The following is a 15485-nucleotide window of genomic DNA, read 5'->3' as shown; positions in this document are numbered from 1 at the left end:
TCTGTTTTTAATACTTGTGAAACCTTGGTTACTCCTTTCAGTATGATACATGTGGTGTGTCCCTTACATGTAGCAGTCCTTCAGGAGTCTCCTGGCTGCCTTGGTGCTGATTGGAAATTCTTGTTGGAGTCAAGAAGAGTATTTAAAAAATAATGGTTAACTGTCATTTAGTAATCAGAAATAGCCATAAAATTGTCATGTGTCAAGTACAATCAAGGGTATGAATGAACATGCTAACGCTAACAGGATGTGTATTATTAATGTAAACTTTGCTTTCAAGATAAAGATAAAGCCCTGCAACATATTACCATAAACAGTTTATAAAGACAAGCTTAACAATCACAAACAAAATCCACAACCAGATAAACATGAAGGCCATTTAGATTCAGGAAAAATAAAGTATAAGTATAAAAAAAATAAGGAGATAAATTAACAAATAAATGTGTTTTTTATACAAAGATATTGGCTCAACACAGACAAAGTGACAATGGGGGATTATTGGTGACACTACAATATGTTTCTAATATTCATACAAAGTCAGGTCCAACATTTGAGAAATACACTATTTTGTCCAGTTCTCAATAAAACTATCCTTCTGGGTTTTCAATAAAAGTAATTCTCTCCATTACATAAATCAAGTCAAGACATTCATCAACACTAGGTACTGTGAAACTTAACTTTGTAATATCCCGGGCTATTATTTGCATATATCACTGAAATCAACAGGCCTATATTTGGGACAGGTCTTTAATTCCTTTCACACAAAACTGTTGCTCAGCAAAAATCAGGAAATATAATCAAGTTGTTTATTTAAACCAGTATCAATATTACTTGTTTAAATATTAAGCTTCAGATAATATATCAGTTATGAATCACTCATTTAATCTAGCTCCGTGAGACAGAGCGTCAGGGAAAGAGTGAGTTACCACACTCATTTTACAGCACCCAGCTTACCAATACCACTTTATCCTGTTAAATCAATACTCACAACATGGATTGATTTTTATAAAAACACCCTTTTGATTCTTTTGATCTGAGGACCCTTACGGACTAAAGGAGTATGAATAATTTACAGGGTTATCAAGGACTGGAAACATATTTTGAGGTTTTATACAGCCAAAGAACTGCAAAAAATGAACTGCTTGAGACAGGTATTTATTTGTCCAAATGTGTAGCTACACCGGGCTAGTATGTCTTTTTCAGCCATTTCTGTGTTAGGGATTTCTTATAGGCCACTAACTGTATTTTTTATTTATTTTTTACAATTCAAGTTTTCATTGGTTTGAAAGGCTTGGTAAATGGCATACATATATTATCTTCCAAGCATACAAAAATACAAGGCACATATTTTTTATTATATGGAGGTGGACTCCAGCACATGAAGAAAAATTAACAAATAAGTCTAGAAGGAAAGAGAAGGAAACAAACTAACAAACAATAATATGTCACACATATGTCCGCATACATCACTCTACATGGTCACATAATCACAGAGAAAGTTCATAATTATGTAGGCTTATATTCCATTTTGATACGAAACCATAACCGGCCCCATATCAAAATGGAATATAAACCTACGTAAATATGGATAGTATTTTTAAGATACTTATCCTTCCATTGAAGTTTCCCTAGTCTAATCAGGCACAGTAGTTTATTTTTACAGCTAAATTGTGTGTCCCCCCCCCCCTTTATTTTAAACTTTGCATTAACAGTTTTAACACAATGCATTCAGTGGTCAGTACATTCAGTTTGTATACAAAGTGGTAAGTAATGACCAAAAAAATACAATTAGAATGAGTTAAGTGAGCACAAACTTCAGTAATATAATCGTATAAAATAGACACAAGTATGAACACACACATGAACACACACAGGGGCTTTCCTAATTAGTTATAAAGTTGCTCAATTTGCATAAATCAATAGTTTTGGTTTGTTTTTATCACATATTTTTAAGTATGTTATTATTTTAAGACATAGGAGGACATACACAAGGGTAATATCTTTAAGTGTTTTATTTTTTGAATATGAAATTTAGTTAAAATATTATAAAAAATAAATGAATTATATATTATTAATTCTTGGAGAAATTTTAATTAAAGAATATTATTTACACATCAAGTTCTTTGAGTCTGGGTCAATTCTAGTCATCCACCCAACTACTTCTACTTCCGGTGAGCCCTTCAAAATAAAACTTTCAAAAAAGACAGATGCAGTTACGCCGAGTTATACACTGTAACCCCTGGACGAGGAACCTTAATTACAATACACTATACTACACGGTGTGTACCACAGACTGTAGGTTTTACAGTTGTACTTTTTACAGTCATGACAAAAACTAACTCCTTGAGCGTCAAGCCAGATATAACAGTTTACGACTTCCGGTGAAGAAATTCAACAGAAGCAGGAGAGCTTCTTGGTGGGCGTAATTTTTTCCGGCAGAGCTCAAAGAGCAGAGCCTCAAAGGGCGACACCACCCTCTGAAGCTGTTAACGTACGATAATCTTGTGCCGTTATCGCCACCCGACAAAGTGTTTTCTTCCTGAGACGTTCAAAGGTACGTCTGATTTAAATAACAGTCTAATTATTAGCGTATGTTAACGGTGTTAGCCAACTAGTTTACTAATTTAGCATCTGCTAGCCCAGTTAGCTTGTTAGCTTTAGCTGTTGTGCTTTCACTTAATGCAACCCTGTCAGCTTTCATCCTTCCCATCGGCTAGACTTTAGGTTTAAGTTATTGTGTCATAGTTTCCATGAGCCTCAGTTCAATACACCGTGTGTGAGTGAGGCTCCACAGTGTTGTGTGTAACTTAGTTGTTTGAAGCTAGCTTAACTCTTAATTAGATGTTTGTGGCGTAACGTAAACGTTGGGTGTGTAATTTAAAGTCACTGCGGCACCAGCTCGTCAATGTTAACTTAAGTGTTTAACATGCTGTAACTTACCTTTTAAGCAAGTAACATCAGCTTATAAACGTTTGTACTCGCAGAAATGTATGTCCATCTTTTAACGTTAACAAATCTTAGCTAGCATCTTAGCAATTTAAGCTACATCTTGTTATATCATGTTTGTGCATGAATAAGCATGTAAATAGGTTTCATAGTAGTCTCCCTCTCTGTGTGTGTTTCTAAGTCCCTCCCTACCTGTGTTGCTTCCCCAGCTCGGTGCCTGTCAGACATGGCTGCCCAGTGTGTAACTAAGGTGGAGCTGACTGTGTCCTGTGAGAATCTGCTGGATAAGGACATCGGCTCCAAGTCCGACCCTCTGTGTGTCCTGTTAATGAGCAGCGCTGATTCCCAGTGGTATGAGGTCAGAAGGATGTCTGGATCTGGATTCATTTATTATATTACAGATTTACAGCTGCTATTAGTGGGGACTGGTGTGAAGCTGCTAAGATGTTATTGATTTAAGTTTAATCCAATTGTCAAACACACTGTAGTCAGTCAGTATTACTAAAATAACATTTATTTTGATATGCAAAAATGCACTCCTGAGAAACCACCCCTGACCTGAGATAATATGATATATCTCAGATAATATGGGATATACAGAAGGGTGATAAATTAAAGGAAAAACAACAAGGTGTTTGGCCATCACATGCTGCTGCAGTCTGGCATTGATTCCAGAAATCTCTGGAACTCCAGTGGGTGATTTGATGATGGTGGTGCAGAGTGCTGATGTAGGCAGAAAGCATTTTGCAGGTTGCAAAACACAAGGCACACTGCACTGCTTTTTTTAAATTTTAATTGAATGCCACTGGCAAAAAAAGAAAAGCTTGCTGCCTCTTTACCTAACTCTCCCATGTAATCAATCTACCATTTTATTTTATTTCATTTAATTTATTTCACAGTGCAGTGGTTAGCACTGTCGCCTCACAGCAAGAGGGTTCCTGGTTCGAACCCAGGGTGGGGGAGCCCTTCTATGCAGAGTTTGCATGTTCTCCCTGTGTCAGTGTGGGTTTTCTCCAGGTACTCCAGCTTCCTCCCACAGTCCAAAGACATGCAGGTTAACTGGTGACTTTGAATTGCCCGTAGGTGTGAATGTGAGCGTTAATGGTTGTCTGTCTCTATGTGTCAGCCCTGTGATAGTCTGGCGACCTGTCCAGGGTGTACCCCACCTCTTGGCCAATGTCAGCTGGGATAGGGGGTTACGGAAAACGAATGAATATGAGGCAAAGGGTACTTGCTGTAGCTCTGGTTGAGGGTGAGAGGCTGTCAGTGAATAGTTTGTTGGTCACAGGGAAACAGAGATCTGTGTGGGTACATGAGACCCTAAAAAAGAGGGTGGATCATGGGGAGTACCACCAGTTGGTCCAGGAGCCTCTTCGCCTCCATGATGTCTTTTTAAAGGCATATTTTAGGTTCCCTTGGGGGGGCAGTTTGACAGCCTGCTGTCTGTCATCAGGCCATGTAGCTCTGGGTATCCAGCAACCGCTACCACCAGTTTCTCCTCCATTGTTTACCAACTGTAAACTTGTTGTTGTGACCACCACAGAAGGCCCGCCTCTCAAATCATCTGATTGGACAGTGGGGAAAAAACAGGATGAAAAAAAGAGTTGGTGTGGGGCACTTTTCAGCTCTGAGTTAAAGTTTTGCTTTTTGCTCCTGCAAAAATGCCAGGCGTCAAAGTGCAGAAATGCGAGGCATCTAGCAACACAAAAGCAGCGAGCAAAGAGCTTCATTGTCATTTAAAATCAATGTGATTAGGGCCTAAGTGCGCCTTGGCATTGATTCCACAAGTCTCTTGAACTCTACTGGAGGGATGAACACCACTGCACAGTGCTGCCTAAGGCATCGGTCCAAAATCCCCCGTAGATGTTCAGTTGGGTTGAGATCTACATCATAGCATGATTCACATCATTTTCATACTTATTATCAAACCATATAACAACCTCTCGTGCCCTATGAATGGAGGCTCTGTCATCCCACTCATTTATTCTGTTTTTTTCCTTTCATTTGTCACCCATCTGTATGAAATGACACATTTTACCAAGGTGGGGCAGTTATGTCATCAGTTAATCGTTAACCCCCAAATGGAAAAGTCAGTGTTGTGTAAAGCAGCAATCGCATCATCTGCACTTCCTGTTTCGTCAGCGCATGTGTCCCAATACATTCTCCTTTTTATATCTTGGTCTGATGTTGTGGATCTCTTGAAATGTGTGCATGTTGCAAAAATCACAAAGCAATCCAACCTTTCCCAACAGGTGGCGCGCACAGAGAAAGTCCAGAATTGCCTCAGCCCAAAGTTTGCAAAAAAGTTTGTCATCGACTACTACTTTGAAATAGTGCAGAAACTGAAGTTTGGGATTTATGACATCGACAACAAAACTATTGACCTGAGTGACGATGACTTCCTGGGGCAACTGGAGTGCACCTTGGGCCAGGTAAGGCTTTCCATTCTTCCTATGGAAGTACACAAACAAGTGTTCATGATCCATGTTTGTAAATTGTCATCTTTTAGCTTCTAAAGCTGATAAATAAATCCACTTGTGAGTGTTGGCTTTATGGTGTGCTGAACATTTCAGTTCCACACTAAGTTTCACTGAACAGAGTTTATAAATTTATGGTTCCCAGTTCTGAGCAGTAAAAAGATTCATGACAGTCTAGTGAGTCAGACAGGTGCTGCAGTGGTAGACACATCATGTGGTGTAATAACATGCCATTGTTACAGCTCTACAGTTAACATCTCTGATAAGCAGTTGCTGTGTAGGCTCTCTCTCAGTGTAATCTGACCCCAGACGTTTATTCTGCCTGGTTGTTTTGGATACTGTTTGCCTCGTGGCGTGGAGGCTGCTGAGGGGTGCTCATCCACTGCGCTGTAGGAGGAGCTTATTCATTGTGCTGCTTTAACTGCAGCTTTTTCATCTTTGCTTTTGTCCTTTCTTTAAGGTTGTGTCGAGTAAAAAACTGACCCGGCCTCTTGTCTTGAAGAACAAGACCCCTGCAGGGAAAGGGACCATCACAGTGAGTGGTGGAAAGAGCTAGAAAGATATGTTGCAGTGTTGTTGTTTTTTTCCTGTCGTTAATTTCCTCTCTATTCTGCTGTAGATCAGTGCGGAAGAAATAAACGATAACAGGGTGGCAAATTTTGAAGTTGAAGCAAGGAAGCTAGATAACAAGGTATGGGTATTACATGCTGTTATTCAGTTTAAATATTCAGGAGCATTTTACATATCGGTGTGTTTCATTTCTTTATTCATCCACAGGATTTCTTTGGGAAGTCCGACCCTTACCTGGAATTCTACAAGCAGACAGCGACTGGATGGCAGCTGGCTCACAGGACCGAGGTAAACACCAATGACAGCGCTGCTTCTGACTGTATAACTGCTGTGGAAAGAAAGCTACAATTCTTGAACAAGTATTGTAACATAACCCTTAATTTATTTCCTGTCATAACCTGTAGTCTGTTTTCCCTAGAAGGGGACAATAAAACTGTTGGGAGATGAACAGTAGTGTTAAATGAGCTCATGTTACCTTATTTTATCGGTTTTCCCCTCATATCTGTTTGTGTGAAAAGATGATGTCTGAGCTGTGTTACACTGCAGCCTTTGCAATAACATGCATATTGGGGAAAAAAGAAACATCTGTCGAAGCAAAGAGTCGTAAGTGCCCCTCACAAGAGCAGATTCTGTAACCCTCTTCCTGTGCTCTTCCAATTATTTTTTTACAAGCAAATGTAAAATCTGTTATTATTGAAAATGAAGGAGCAGACAAATCACATTTATGGGTGTGATCGAATCAGAACAGCTAATCAGATTAATTATTTTTAAACCATATTTGCACAAAGTAGAAACTTCAGTGTTCTATGAGGCAGGCGGTCACACTGAGCCTGACAGCAGCCTGCAACACAGCAGCCACAGATTCTCAGCGCATATTAGCTTTCCTCCTAAAATCTCCTTATCTAACTTGCAAACATTAACACTTGCCCTGTCCCGCATCTTAGCTTGTTAGACGAACAACCAGACAAACATTTGCCATAGTAAAGTGCACAGCTCATACCAGCTGATCCCCTTTAAAGCTACAGTTGGTAACTTTTATGAAAATAACTTTTTGTCATATTTTCTGAAACAAGCACACGAGACATAGTCTATGAAAAAATGTATGTCCCTCCTCATCTTCTTACTGCTTCTAAAGGCATTCGCTAGAATCCAGTGTGGCACAGCAGCAACAACCAATTGGACAAAGTCTGTAATAATTTCGCTTTCAGCCATGCTTGTTGTTGCTGATATGAATTTTTCATATCATATTAAAAATTATGCTGGTATTATTGTGAATGAGATGATACGGCACACCCCTATATTTTAGTGTAGTGTTGTACTGTACTAGCTGTAAAATAAGAGTTTGTAACCCGGCTGTCATGTTGGAAATAGTTGATCAAAGTACCAGGCACCGCCCAATCTGACCAACTTTCTCATTTTGCAGCTGAACACTACACTAAAGTATGTTTCTGAGATCATAAGAAGAAGAATCTTGATTCATATTTGATCAGCGCTGTCTAGTTTGACAGTTTGACTACAGTTCATGAGCACTGATTGACATGACTGACAGCTGTGTCAGAGACTCCATGGCTCTGATTGTTTGTCTTCATTTACATGCAGTAAGACAAAGCCCTACAAGGCAGAGGAATGATTTTTGTCACAGATTATCTGTCTCATTTAGTGCTATAGTGACAATTTCAGGAAAATACGAAAAAAGTTATTTATTTAAATAAAAGTTACCATCTACAGGTTTAATGATAAAAAACTAATGTCATTACATCTGAACATGTTGAGATTATTTTTGTCTGGAAAGGAGGATAACTAAATGTCATTCCATTTTGACTTTAAGAATCTGCACAAGCTCCATACACATTTGTTCTTGATGTCTGCACTTGTATAATCTGTGTTAATTCTGTCCTCAGGTGGTGAACAACAACTTGAATCCAACATGGAAGCCCTTCCGGATCCCCCTGCAGTCTCTCTGTGGAGGAGACATGGAGAAGCCTATAAAGGTACCCTAAATTCCTTCTCTCACCTTAATTACTTGCACTTGTGGAATGTGTTTCTTTAAGCTGCCCCTTGCAGCTGTAACTGCACTGATCGTTTGGGTTCAGTGGCACTTTGTATTTTCATGGTCGTGACATAATACAACTTTTCTTAAAGGTGTAGTTTTCAAATCAAAATTGTTGGCTCAAACAAATATATCAAAACATGACTGTAGTGTTTTTAGTACTAGCTTGATGATGTATATTTTTTTAACCTCTGAAGCGAACATGTCAGGAAGGAAGCTGTTTTCAACCATACAGTTCAAGTGAGTTGCCCAGTGCGTTGCAGTGTTTGTCTTTTCTCATCTTATCATCACTTAATGGGTGAAGTGTGTGAATGGAGTAGATGGAGGGGGGATACACAGCGCCACATGAGTAAGGTCTGCGCCCTCCAAGTTTCCTTCATTCAACTAGATCCTGTCATAGAGCACATTCGTCTGAAACTGCACATTTCTGTGCAGTTGTTCTTCGTCATTTTACTGTCAGCTTCTGTCGAGAACACTGGTATTACAAAGAGTCGTGTTTGGAGTCTCACTTTTGCATGTTTTTGTTTCTTCTGTTCTTTACATCTCCTGTTTTTTAATAAACTTAAAGGGTCAGTTCATGCAAATTACAGAGAAACCCTTTATCACTGCTCTCTGAGATTTACTTGCTCAGATTTTTAGGATCTGCCTCCAGCCCAGTACAGTGGAGGTGAAGGGAGTTTTAAATTGTTCCAGTAACTTTGGATAACACGATCTTGCTGTGAGCAGTGCTTTAGTTTTTTCTAGATTTGGTGAACGAACCCTTTAGTTGTAATGTTTTTTCTCTGTGTGAACGAGTGAACAGTTTTCTTGTTTGTCACATCACTGTGTGTTTACACCTGTTTCCAGGTTGAGTGTTACGACTATGACAACGATGGCTCGCATGATCTTATTGGAACCTTTGAGACCACAATGACACGCCTCCAACAAGCATCACGAACATCTCCGGTATGTGTGTGTGTTTTTATTGTTGTTTGTCTCAACCAACTTAAAGCTAAATGGACTTCACTTACATAATGGTATTCTAGTCTGCCGACCACTCATAGCGCTTTGTTTTTTACACTACATGTCACATTCACCCATTTACACACACACAGTCACACTGGCGGCCGAGGCTTCCTCACATGGTGCCACCTGCTACTCAGTAACCATTCACATGCACTCACACACTGATAAAACACCTATCAAGGGCAATTTGGGGTTCAGTATATTGCCTAAGGATACTTCAGCGTGCAGAGGAGCTGGGGATTGAACTGTCCATCTTCTGATTAGTGGACGACCGGCTCTACTCTACTTTTATTATGTGTTATTGTAACTGTATTATATTTGGGTGATTGTAAAAACCCACTGATAATTGTGATTTAGTCTACGTAACAGCACAGATTAGTTCCAAGCAACCTTTAAGTTCCCACGCACTGCTTTAGTTTTTATGATCTTGACATTCACACTGCTGTTGTGTTTTGCCCTCAGGCAGAGTTTGAATGTATCAACAGTAAAAAGAAACAGAAGAAGAAAGGCTACAAGAACTCTGGCGTTGTGAGCGTGAAGCTGTGCCAGGTACAGTACTATTGTCTTTGTTTGTTTGTTTTTATATGTTGAATGTGTTCACTTTGTGTGATTAATCCTTGGATTTAAGCAGCAGATGCTTCAGTACTCTTCTATAAAACAGATGTGTTTATCTTTTAGGTGGTGAAGGAGTATTCCTTCCTGGATTATATAATGGGAGGCTGTCAGATCAACTTCACTGTAAGTTTTGGCTCTCGCTATTAATGCCTCTTTTTAGTCATTTGTATTCTTGGGTTATTAATGAGGCTGATGATATCTGTATCTGTTTTCATGCATTGTCTGCATGTCTCCCTGAATGCTTTGGCAGGTGGCTATTGACTTCACAGGATCCAACGGGGATCCCAGGACTCCTCAGTCTCTGCATTACATAAGTCCTCAGGGCGTCAACGAGTACCTCACTGCTATCTGGTCCGTCGGCAATGTCATCCAGGACTATGACAGGTATGTATGACACAGTGTAGTGCATTCAGAACTTCATATACAGTATACGTTTTTAGAGGCCTGATGACAGAAGCATGAATGAAACGGTCATGGTGAAAGTATGAACATATTGGCAATGCTGCATTTCTTTGTGCAAGCTATGGATAATAATTCACTTACATAATAATGTTTTTCCTTCCTGTTCCTGTGTAGTGATAAGATGTTTCCTGCCTTTGGCTTCGGAGCCCAGATCCCTCCCTCATGGCAGGTAAGACTTACATTTAAATGTGAAACTACAAATGCATGCAAAGGACAAGACTGCTGTTTGCATGTAGTTTGAATCATACTGAGAGTTGATGTGGTAGTTTGGAACTAATACCTGCTGGGATTGTGTTTTGTTAAACAGGTTTCCCATGAGTTTCCTCTTAATTTCAACCCATCAAATCCATTTTGTACAGGTAGGTTTACAAATTATTTCACTGTTCATTTAGACAGATTTTCAGATGTTAGTAGCGCTCAGTTTGCAATGTGTTGATACAAGTGTGATCGTACCTGTGCCCGTGTGTGTGCGTAGGCATTGAAGGTGTGGTGGAGGCCTACAGGGTGTGTCTGCCCCAGGTCAAACTCTACGGTCCCACCAACTTCTCCCCTATCATCAACCACGTGGCCTGCTTTGCAAAGCAAGCTCTCCAGCAGACCACTGCATCAGTGAGTATTTATCTGTGACTGTAGGCTCTCAGAGTAATTCATCAACCATTACTTAATTACAAAAGCAGACAGTTTGCACTCCCTCCAGCTCACCAGAATTAGTATTTTGGCTAAAACAGTTCTGTGTAAAAAAGTTCAGATGTGGTTTTTAACCTTTCACTGCTGCTGCCTGTTGCACAAGTTGTTTTCACTTGCAGCACACATTTGGCCTCATTGGGCAGGGTGGAAATGAAAGCCTGTCAGTACTCATTTCCTACTTGTTAATGCATAATTTTGGCAATGGACCAAGATGATTTGATAAAAGCTTGAACCAGAGCAACAGGAGTTTTAGAAAAATACCGCCATGATTGCCTGTTCAAGCTATTTTCAGATGCCAGGCACATAGTTAATAGATTAGTGTGCCCAGGAGAAACACTACCTCGAGTTGTAAACTTGACAGCTGGATAATCTCTTGATGGTAGGTCTAATTAATTTCTTAAGTGAAGAGTAATGCCAATGCTGAGTACAGTTATGTTTATAATATGAACTCTGGTGGTGTGACTCAACTTGCATCCCATATATTTAATTGCTCTAATTGCAGCTGAATAACGCCCATTGACCACAGCAATTTATAAAGAAGGCTTTAATGAATTTGAGGGGAAAACTAACAACGATGGACTTAATTTGAAATCTAGTACACTATGATCGTGTCAGACTACAATTCAAGATGCTTTTGAGACCTCATCAAACAGTTCAGCCGTTTACTAATGGATCTACTACCTCTGTTGTTGCTGTCTCCCTGAAGCAATACTTTGTTCTGCTGATCATCACTGACGGAGTGATCACAGACATGGATGACACACGCAGCGCCATCGTCAACGCCTCTCGTCTGCCCATGTCGATCATCATTGTCGGAGTAGGAGGGGCAGACTTCACCGCCATGGAGTTCCTGGATGGAGACGATGGACGTCTGCGCTCTCAGACTGGCGAGGCCGCCATGCGGGACATCGTGCAGTTTGTGCCATTCAGGCAGTTCCAAAATGTAAGTCATTGGAAACATTAAATGTCTCTTAAGTTATTGGTTGATTTTTATAACATATGAATGGTGTTTTCTGTGATTTCAGCTGATTTTTAAAAAAAAAAATCGAGCTCATTGCTTTAAGAACTGCATGCGTTTCAAGCTTTTTTCTAAGCACTTCACTGCTTCAGCTCATTTTCAACTGGCTTCAAAACAACAAATCCAATCATAATATACTAGTGTCCCCATCTAATACCAGTATACATGCCCAGTCCCAGGGATTCCCAGCCCATCAACCTAGATCTCACCTAGCTGTGTGTGCGTTGTGTATTTATCTCTTTTCAGGCACCCAGCCAGGCTCTTGCCCAAAGTGTATTGGCCGAGTTACCTCAGCAAGTGGCCTCCTTCTTCAGTTTATTCAAACTGAAGCCTCCCCAGGATCCCAATCCTTCCTAGGGGTACCCTGAATATTTCATCATAAAACCCACTACTATCCTAACCTTTGCTTGGCCAACATGACTAACTGCCTCGCTCAGTCACGGCATCAGTCATAGTATGTAGTGATATCCATCCTCCCAATGTCTTCCTTTCAACTTTTCCAACCCTGTTTTGCCAAAGATCCATCATCAGTGCTGAGTGAAGAGAGAAAGTACAATAAATTCTGTTGTACTTTCTGTCTCAGGATCTGAAGCACTGGTGTCTGATCTCTTAAACATACTCTTGTTTACGTTAAAGGGAAACTCCTCTAGATCACTAAAACAAAGCAGTTGGTGATACAGTTTTCAGGTTTAGGATTATTTTCTTGTTGTCTTTGGCATTTCACAAATTTGGATTGTTATCTAGCCAAATATGAACGACATAATGTCAAGATCATTGCAGCACAACTACACAGTCAAAACATTGTTGGTATGGGCCGTTCGTTGACAAAATGTTGCATGCCACAATGAGCACAAGCTCAACAGCAGTTTGTACAGGTTCATCTGCTGTTCTTTAACACACCACAGTCAATCTTTGGTCAGCAAATTGTGACCGCTTGAATTTTAAGACCCTGACACACCAAGCCGACAGTCGGCCGTCCGTCAATGTTGGGCCATCGATGAGCATTTGCAGCACTTTTCGCTGCAGTGTGACTGACACTGTTGGCTGTCGTCAGCGCGAGTTTGCTTTTTTCACACCCATTCAACGCGGTGATACAGTGTTGGCAATTGCGGAGTCCATCAGTGAATGAAATCACTCTGACTGGTAGTTCAGCTCAGCGCACGAGAAGAGAAATGGAAGTGAGGAAAGTAAACAAAGAGCTGAAGAGGAACTGAGACCAAAACAAACGTGTTGCATAAGGTAAGAATATTTTTTTTTAGCCACTGAACTCATGAGCGGAAACGCTGTGTGATGGTTCATGTAATGGTTCACTGTCACACAATAAATATGCTTTGTTATTTCAACAATGGATTAAACGAACTAGCGTCAAAACTTCCGGTTCTCCTTTTTGTATGACGATTACAGAAGACCACTGTCTGCTGCGACAGTTATTTCCTCTCACTCAAGCACAGAACATACAAGCTGCTTGGCTGTCGGTTAAAGTGTGTTCTTGTGTAACTTTTTGGCCAAGACACGGGTGATGTGAGGCAACACAGCAGGGGGCTTTCATTGCCTCTAGATCTCTTAAGTTGGTTTGGTGTGTCTGGGCCTTGAAGCTGTTTTTAAGGTGAATCGGGTTGAAGCTAGACAAAACAACAAAGAACAATACTGATGATGTAATTGCTGTTGATGTCACAGTTGTTGCTCACTCAGTCTATAAAGTATAAGCAGCTCCTCTGGAGGTTCCAAGAAAAAAAAGAGGCATTGTGACAAACTCCCAACATAAAGTGAAAAGCAAAGATCGTTGAAGTATAAAAGGGTGGAACTTTCCCTTAAACTGTCTTCCTCTTCATGACTTCCTGCTTCTCATTCATACTCTCGTCATTGATTGAATCAGTTTTGCACTTTCCTTTCATAACTCTTCCTCTCCCACTTCAGGGTCCTCCAGAAGCACTGGCAAAGAGTGTGCTGGCAGAAGTACCAACCCAGCTGGTGGACTTTTTCACTACCATGAAGCTGAATCCACCCAAATCTAATCCTGCACCAAACCCTGCAGAGACCATATGATACTGCAGGAAAGAAACCAGACATACACCAACATCATCTCCTGCAGATATAAAGCAGATCCCAGCTTAATCTCATCACACCATTAACCAGATGTTCTTTGTTCACTTTTCTAACTCAACCCTTTTTTTCCCCAGTAGCTTAAGGAAACACCAGCACATAGCTTTGCCAAAGACGACCACCCAAACCACACACAAAACATCGCACATTCACTTTATTGACCAACTAGTGTTTTAAAGTGTCAAAAATTGATCTAGCTTTTGTTAGATATTAAAATCCACTCATTAATTTTAGCCATTAATCAGTGCTACTGCATTGTAGAAACAGAAAACATAATCATTCCATCATTTTTTAAAGGACTGCGCAGGGAATTGCACTTTTAATTTTTTATAAGAATTCATTGTTTCTGTAGCACTCACTAACACAGGTTACCATTTCAGAAACACATTGCACTGGGTGTTAACCGACCTGCTGCTGTTTGCATCAGAAGAGTTTATTTTTATGCCTGTTTGATGGCTCAAGCGTCAAGTTACATTAGTTACGCAAAAGGCCTCAATAAACGCATGGGAAACTGGTATATCAAGTATATCACATAGGTTATATGTTTAAACACCTCCCCTTATACAAGATGTTTACACCCTCAGCAAAACAGCTGCAACACTACGAGCAGCATAGTTACGTACATGTAGCCGAGTAGCTTTGTAGTTACAGAGAATATATCAGCATTAATGTTAACTGTTGCATATACTTCCCTATGCACTCACCTATAATAACACCATGTATTCAAAGACTTATATTTAGTTATTCTACTCAGTGAAATGCCAACCTGTGTGTGTAGGTTACAAACCTTTTCAAACCCACAGCTCTTTATACCTACAGTATGAATCTGAAATATTGTGGTAACAACTAGAAAGTCGTCTCATTGTAGACGTGGTTGTTTTGTGCCAGTCTCATCGCTTATGCGTGTGTAGATTTACCGTGGTCTACCATAATGCCAATTAGTTTTGCTGACTTATACTTCCACATTAAGACACCGTTGATAGTTCCCTGGATAAGGACTAACAAGCACAAGACTAAGGAAGTGTATTGTCACCATGATATGACCAGTTTGGCTTAATCTAGGTTTCATATCCATTTCGTAAACTGGCCTCCATATATGTATCAGTATTAAACATGCTGTCACCTTAGAAACTAGATGCAGTGCTGGTAATTGAAATCTATGCATATTTACTGCAAGTGTGTCTATTTCTGTTGTGTTCTCATTGTTTTTACATGTTTGTACATTGAAAGCTTTAAACATGTGTCTGATGTATCATGTTGTAGCTTCAGTGCTCTAATAGAAATTAGTAACGTGCCTTAAGTGTAAACATACAAAAGGTAGATTAAGCTTGCTAATAAAACACCTCTTATTCAATATAAATTGAACAGAATGTTTATTCGCAGCATATACACTCATTGGTCACTTTATTAGGTACACCTGTTCAACTGCTCTTTAATGCAAATAGCTAATCAGCCAATCACGAGGCAGCAACTCTGTGCATTTAGGCATGTAGACATGGTTAAGACAACCTGCTGAAGTTCAAACTTAGCATCGGAATGAGGAAGAAAGGTG

At 40.0% G+C, this 15485-nt stretch overlaps 1 protein-coding gene across 3 annotated transcripts; it reads left to right on the top strand.

Annotated features, from left to right (window-relative positions):
* The first annotated feature begins 2393 nt into the window (after positions 1–2393).
* On the top strand, positions 2394–15307 carry LOC126397981 (copine-3-like). 3 transcript variants are annotated; one of them, XM_050057123.1, is made up of 17 exons: positions 2394–2554; positions 3156–3304; positions 5199–5378; positions 5884–5958; positions 6043–6114; positions 6201–6281; positions 7895–7984; positions 8890–8988; positions 9511–9597; positions 9727–9786; positions 9914–10047; positions 10240–10294; positions 10433–10484; positions 10601–10734; positions 11519–11755; positions 12077–12189; positions 13748–13888. In XM_050057123.1, the coding sequence occupies exons 2-16, from the start codon at positions 3173–3175 to the stop codon at positions 12185–12187; spliced, it is 1599 nt and encodes a 532-aa protein (XP_049913080.1). In that variant the 5' UTR covers positions 2394–2554; positions 3156–3172; the 3' UTR covers positions 12188–12189; positions 13748–13888. The 3 variants fall into 3 exon arrangements, with proteins under 3 accessions (XP_049913080.1, XP_049913078.1, XP_049913079.1); XM_050057121.1 differs by lacking the exon at positions 12077–12189 and having other exon boundaries at positions 13748–15307; XM_050057122.1 differs by lacking the exon at positions 12077–12189 and having other exon boundaries at positions 2419–2554; positions 3128–3304; positions 13748–15307.
* The last annotated feature ends 178 nt before the right edge of the window (positions 15308–15485 follow it).

The sequence above is a fragment of the Epinephelus moara genome, chromosome 11 (assembly GCF_006386435.1).
Source record: "Epinephelus moara isolate mb chromosome 11, YSFRI_EMoa_1.0, whole genome shotgun sequence".
NCBI classification, from domain to species: Eukaryota; Metazoa; Chordata; class Actinopteri; order Perciformes; family Serranidae; genus Epinephelus; species Epinephelus moara.
This window is presented reverse-complemented; position numbering and strand designations above follow the sequence as displayed.

Coding starts and splice junctions, on each gene's coding strand:
- LOC126397981 (XM_050057121.1), top strand. CDS start 3,173: ATGGCTGCCCAGTGTGTAACTAAGGTGGAGCTGACTGTGTCCTGTGAG. Junction 5,959..6,042: donor CAGGGAAAGGGACCATCACA/GTGAGTGGTGGA, acceptor ATTCTGCTGTAG/ATCAGTGCGGAAGAAATAAA. Junction 11,756..13,747: donor CATTCAGGCAGTTCCAAAAT/GTAAGTCATTGG, acceptor CTCCCACTTCAG/GGTCCTCCAGAAGCACTGGC.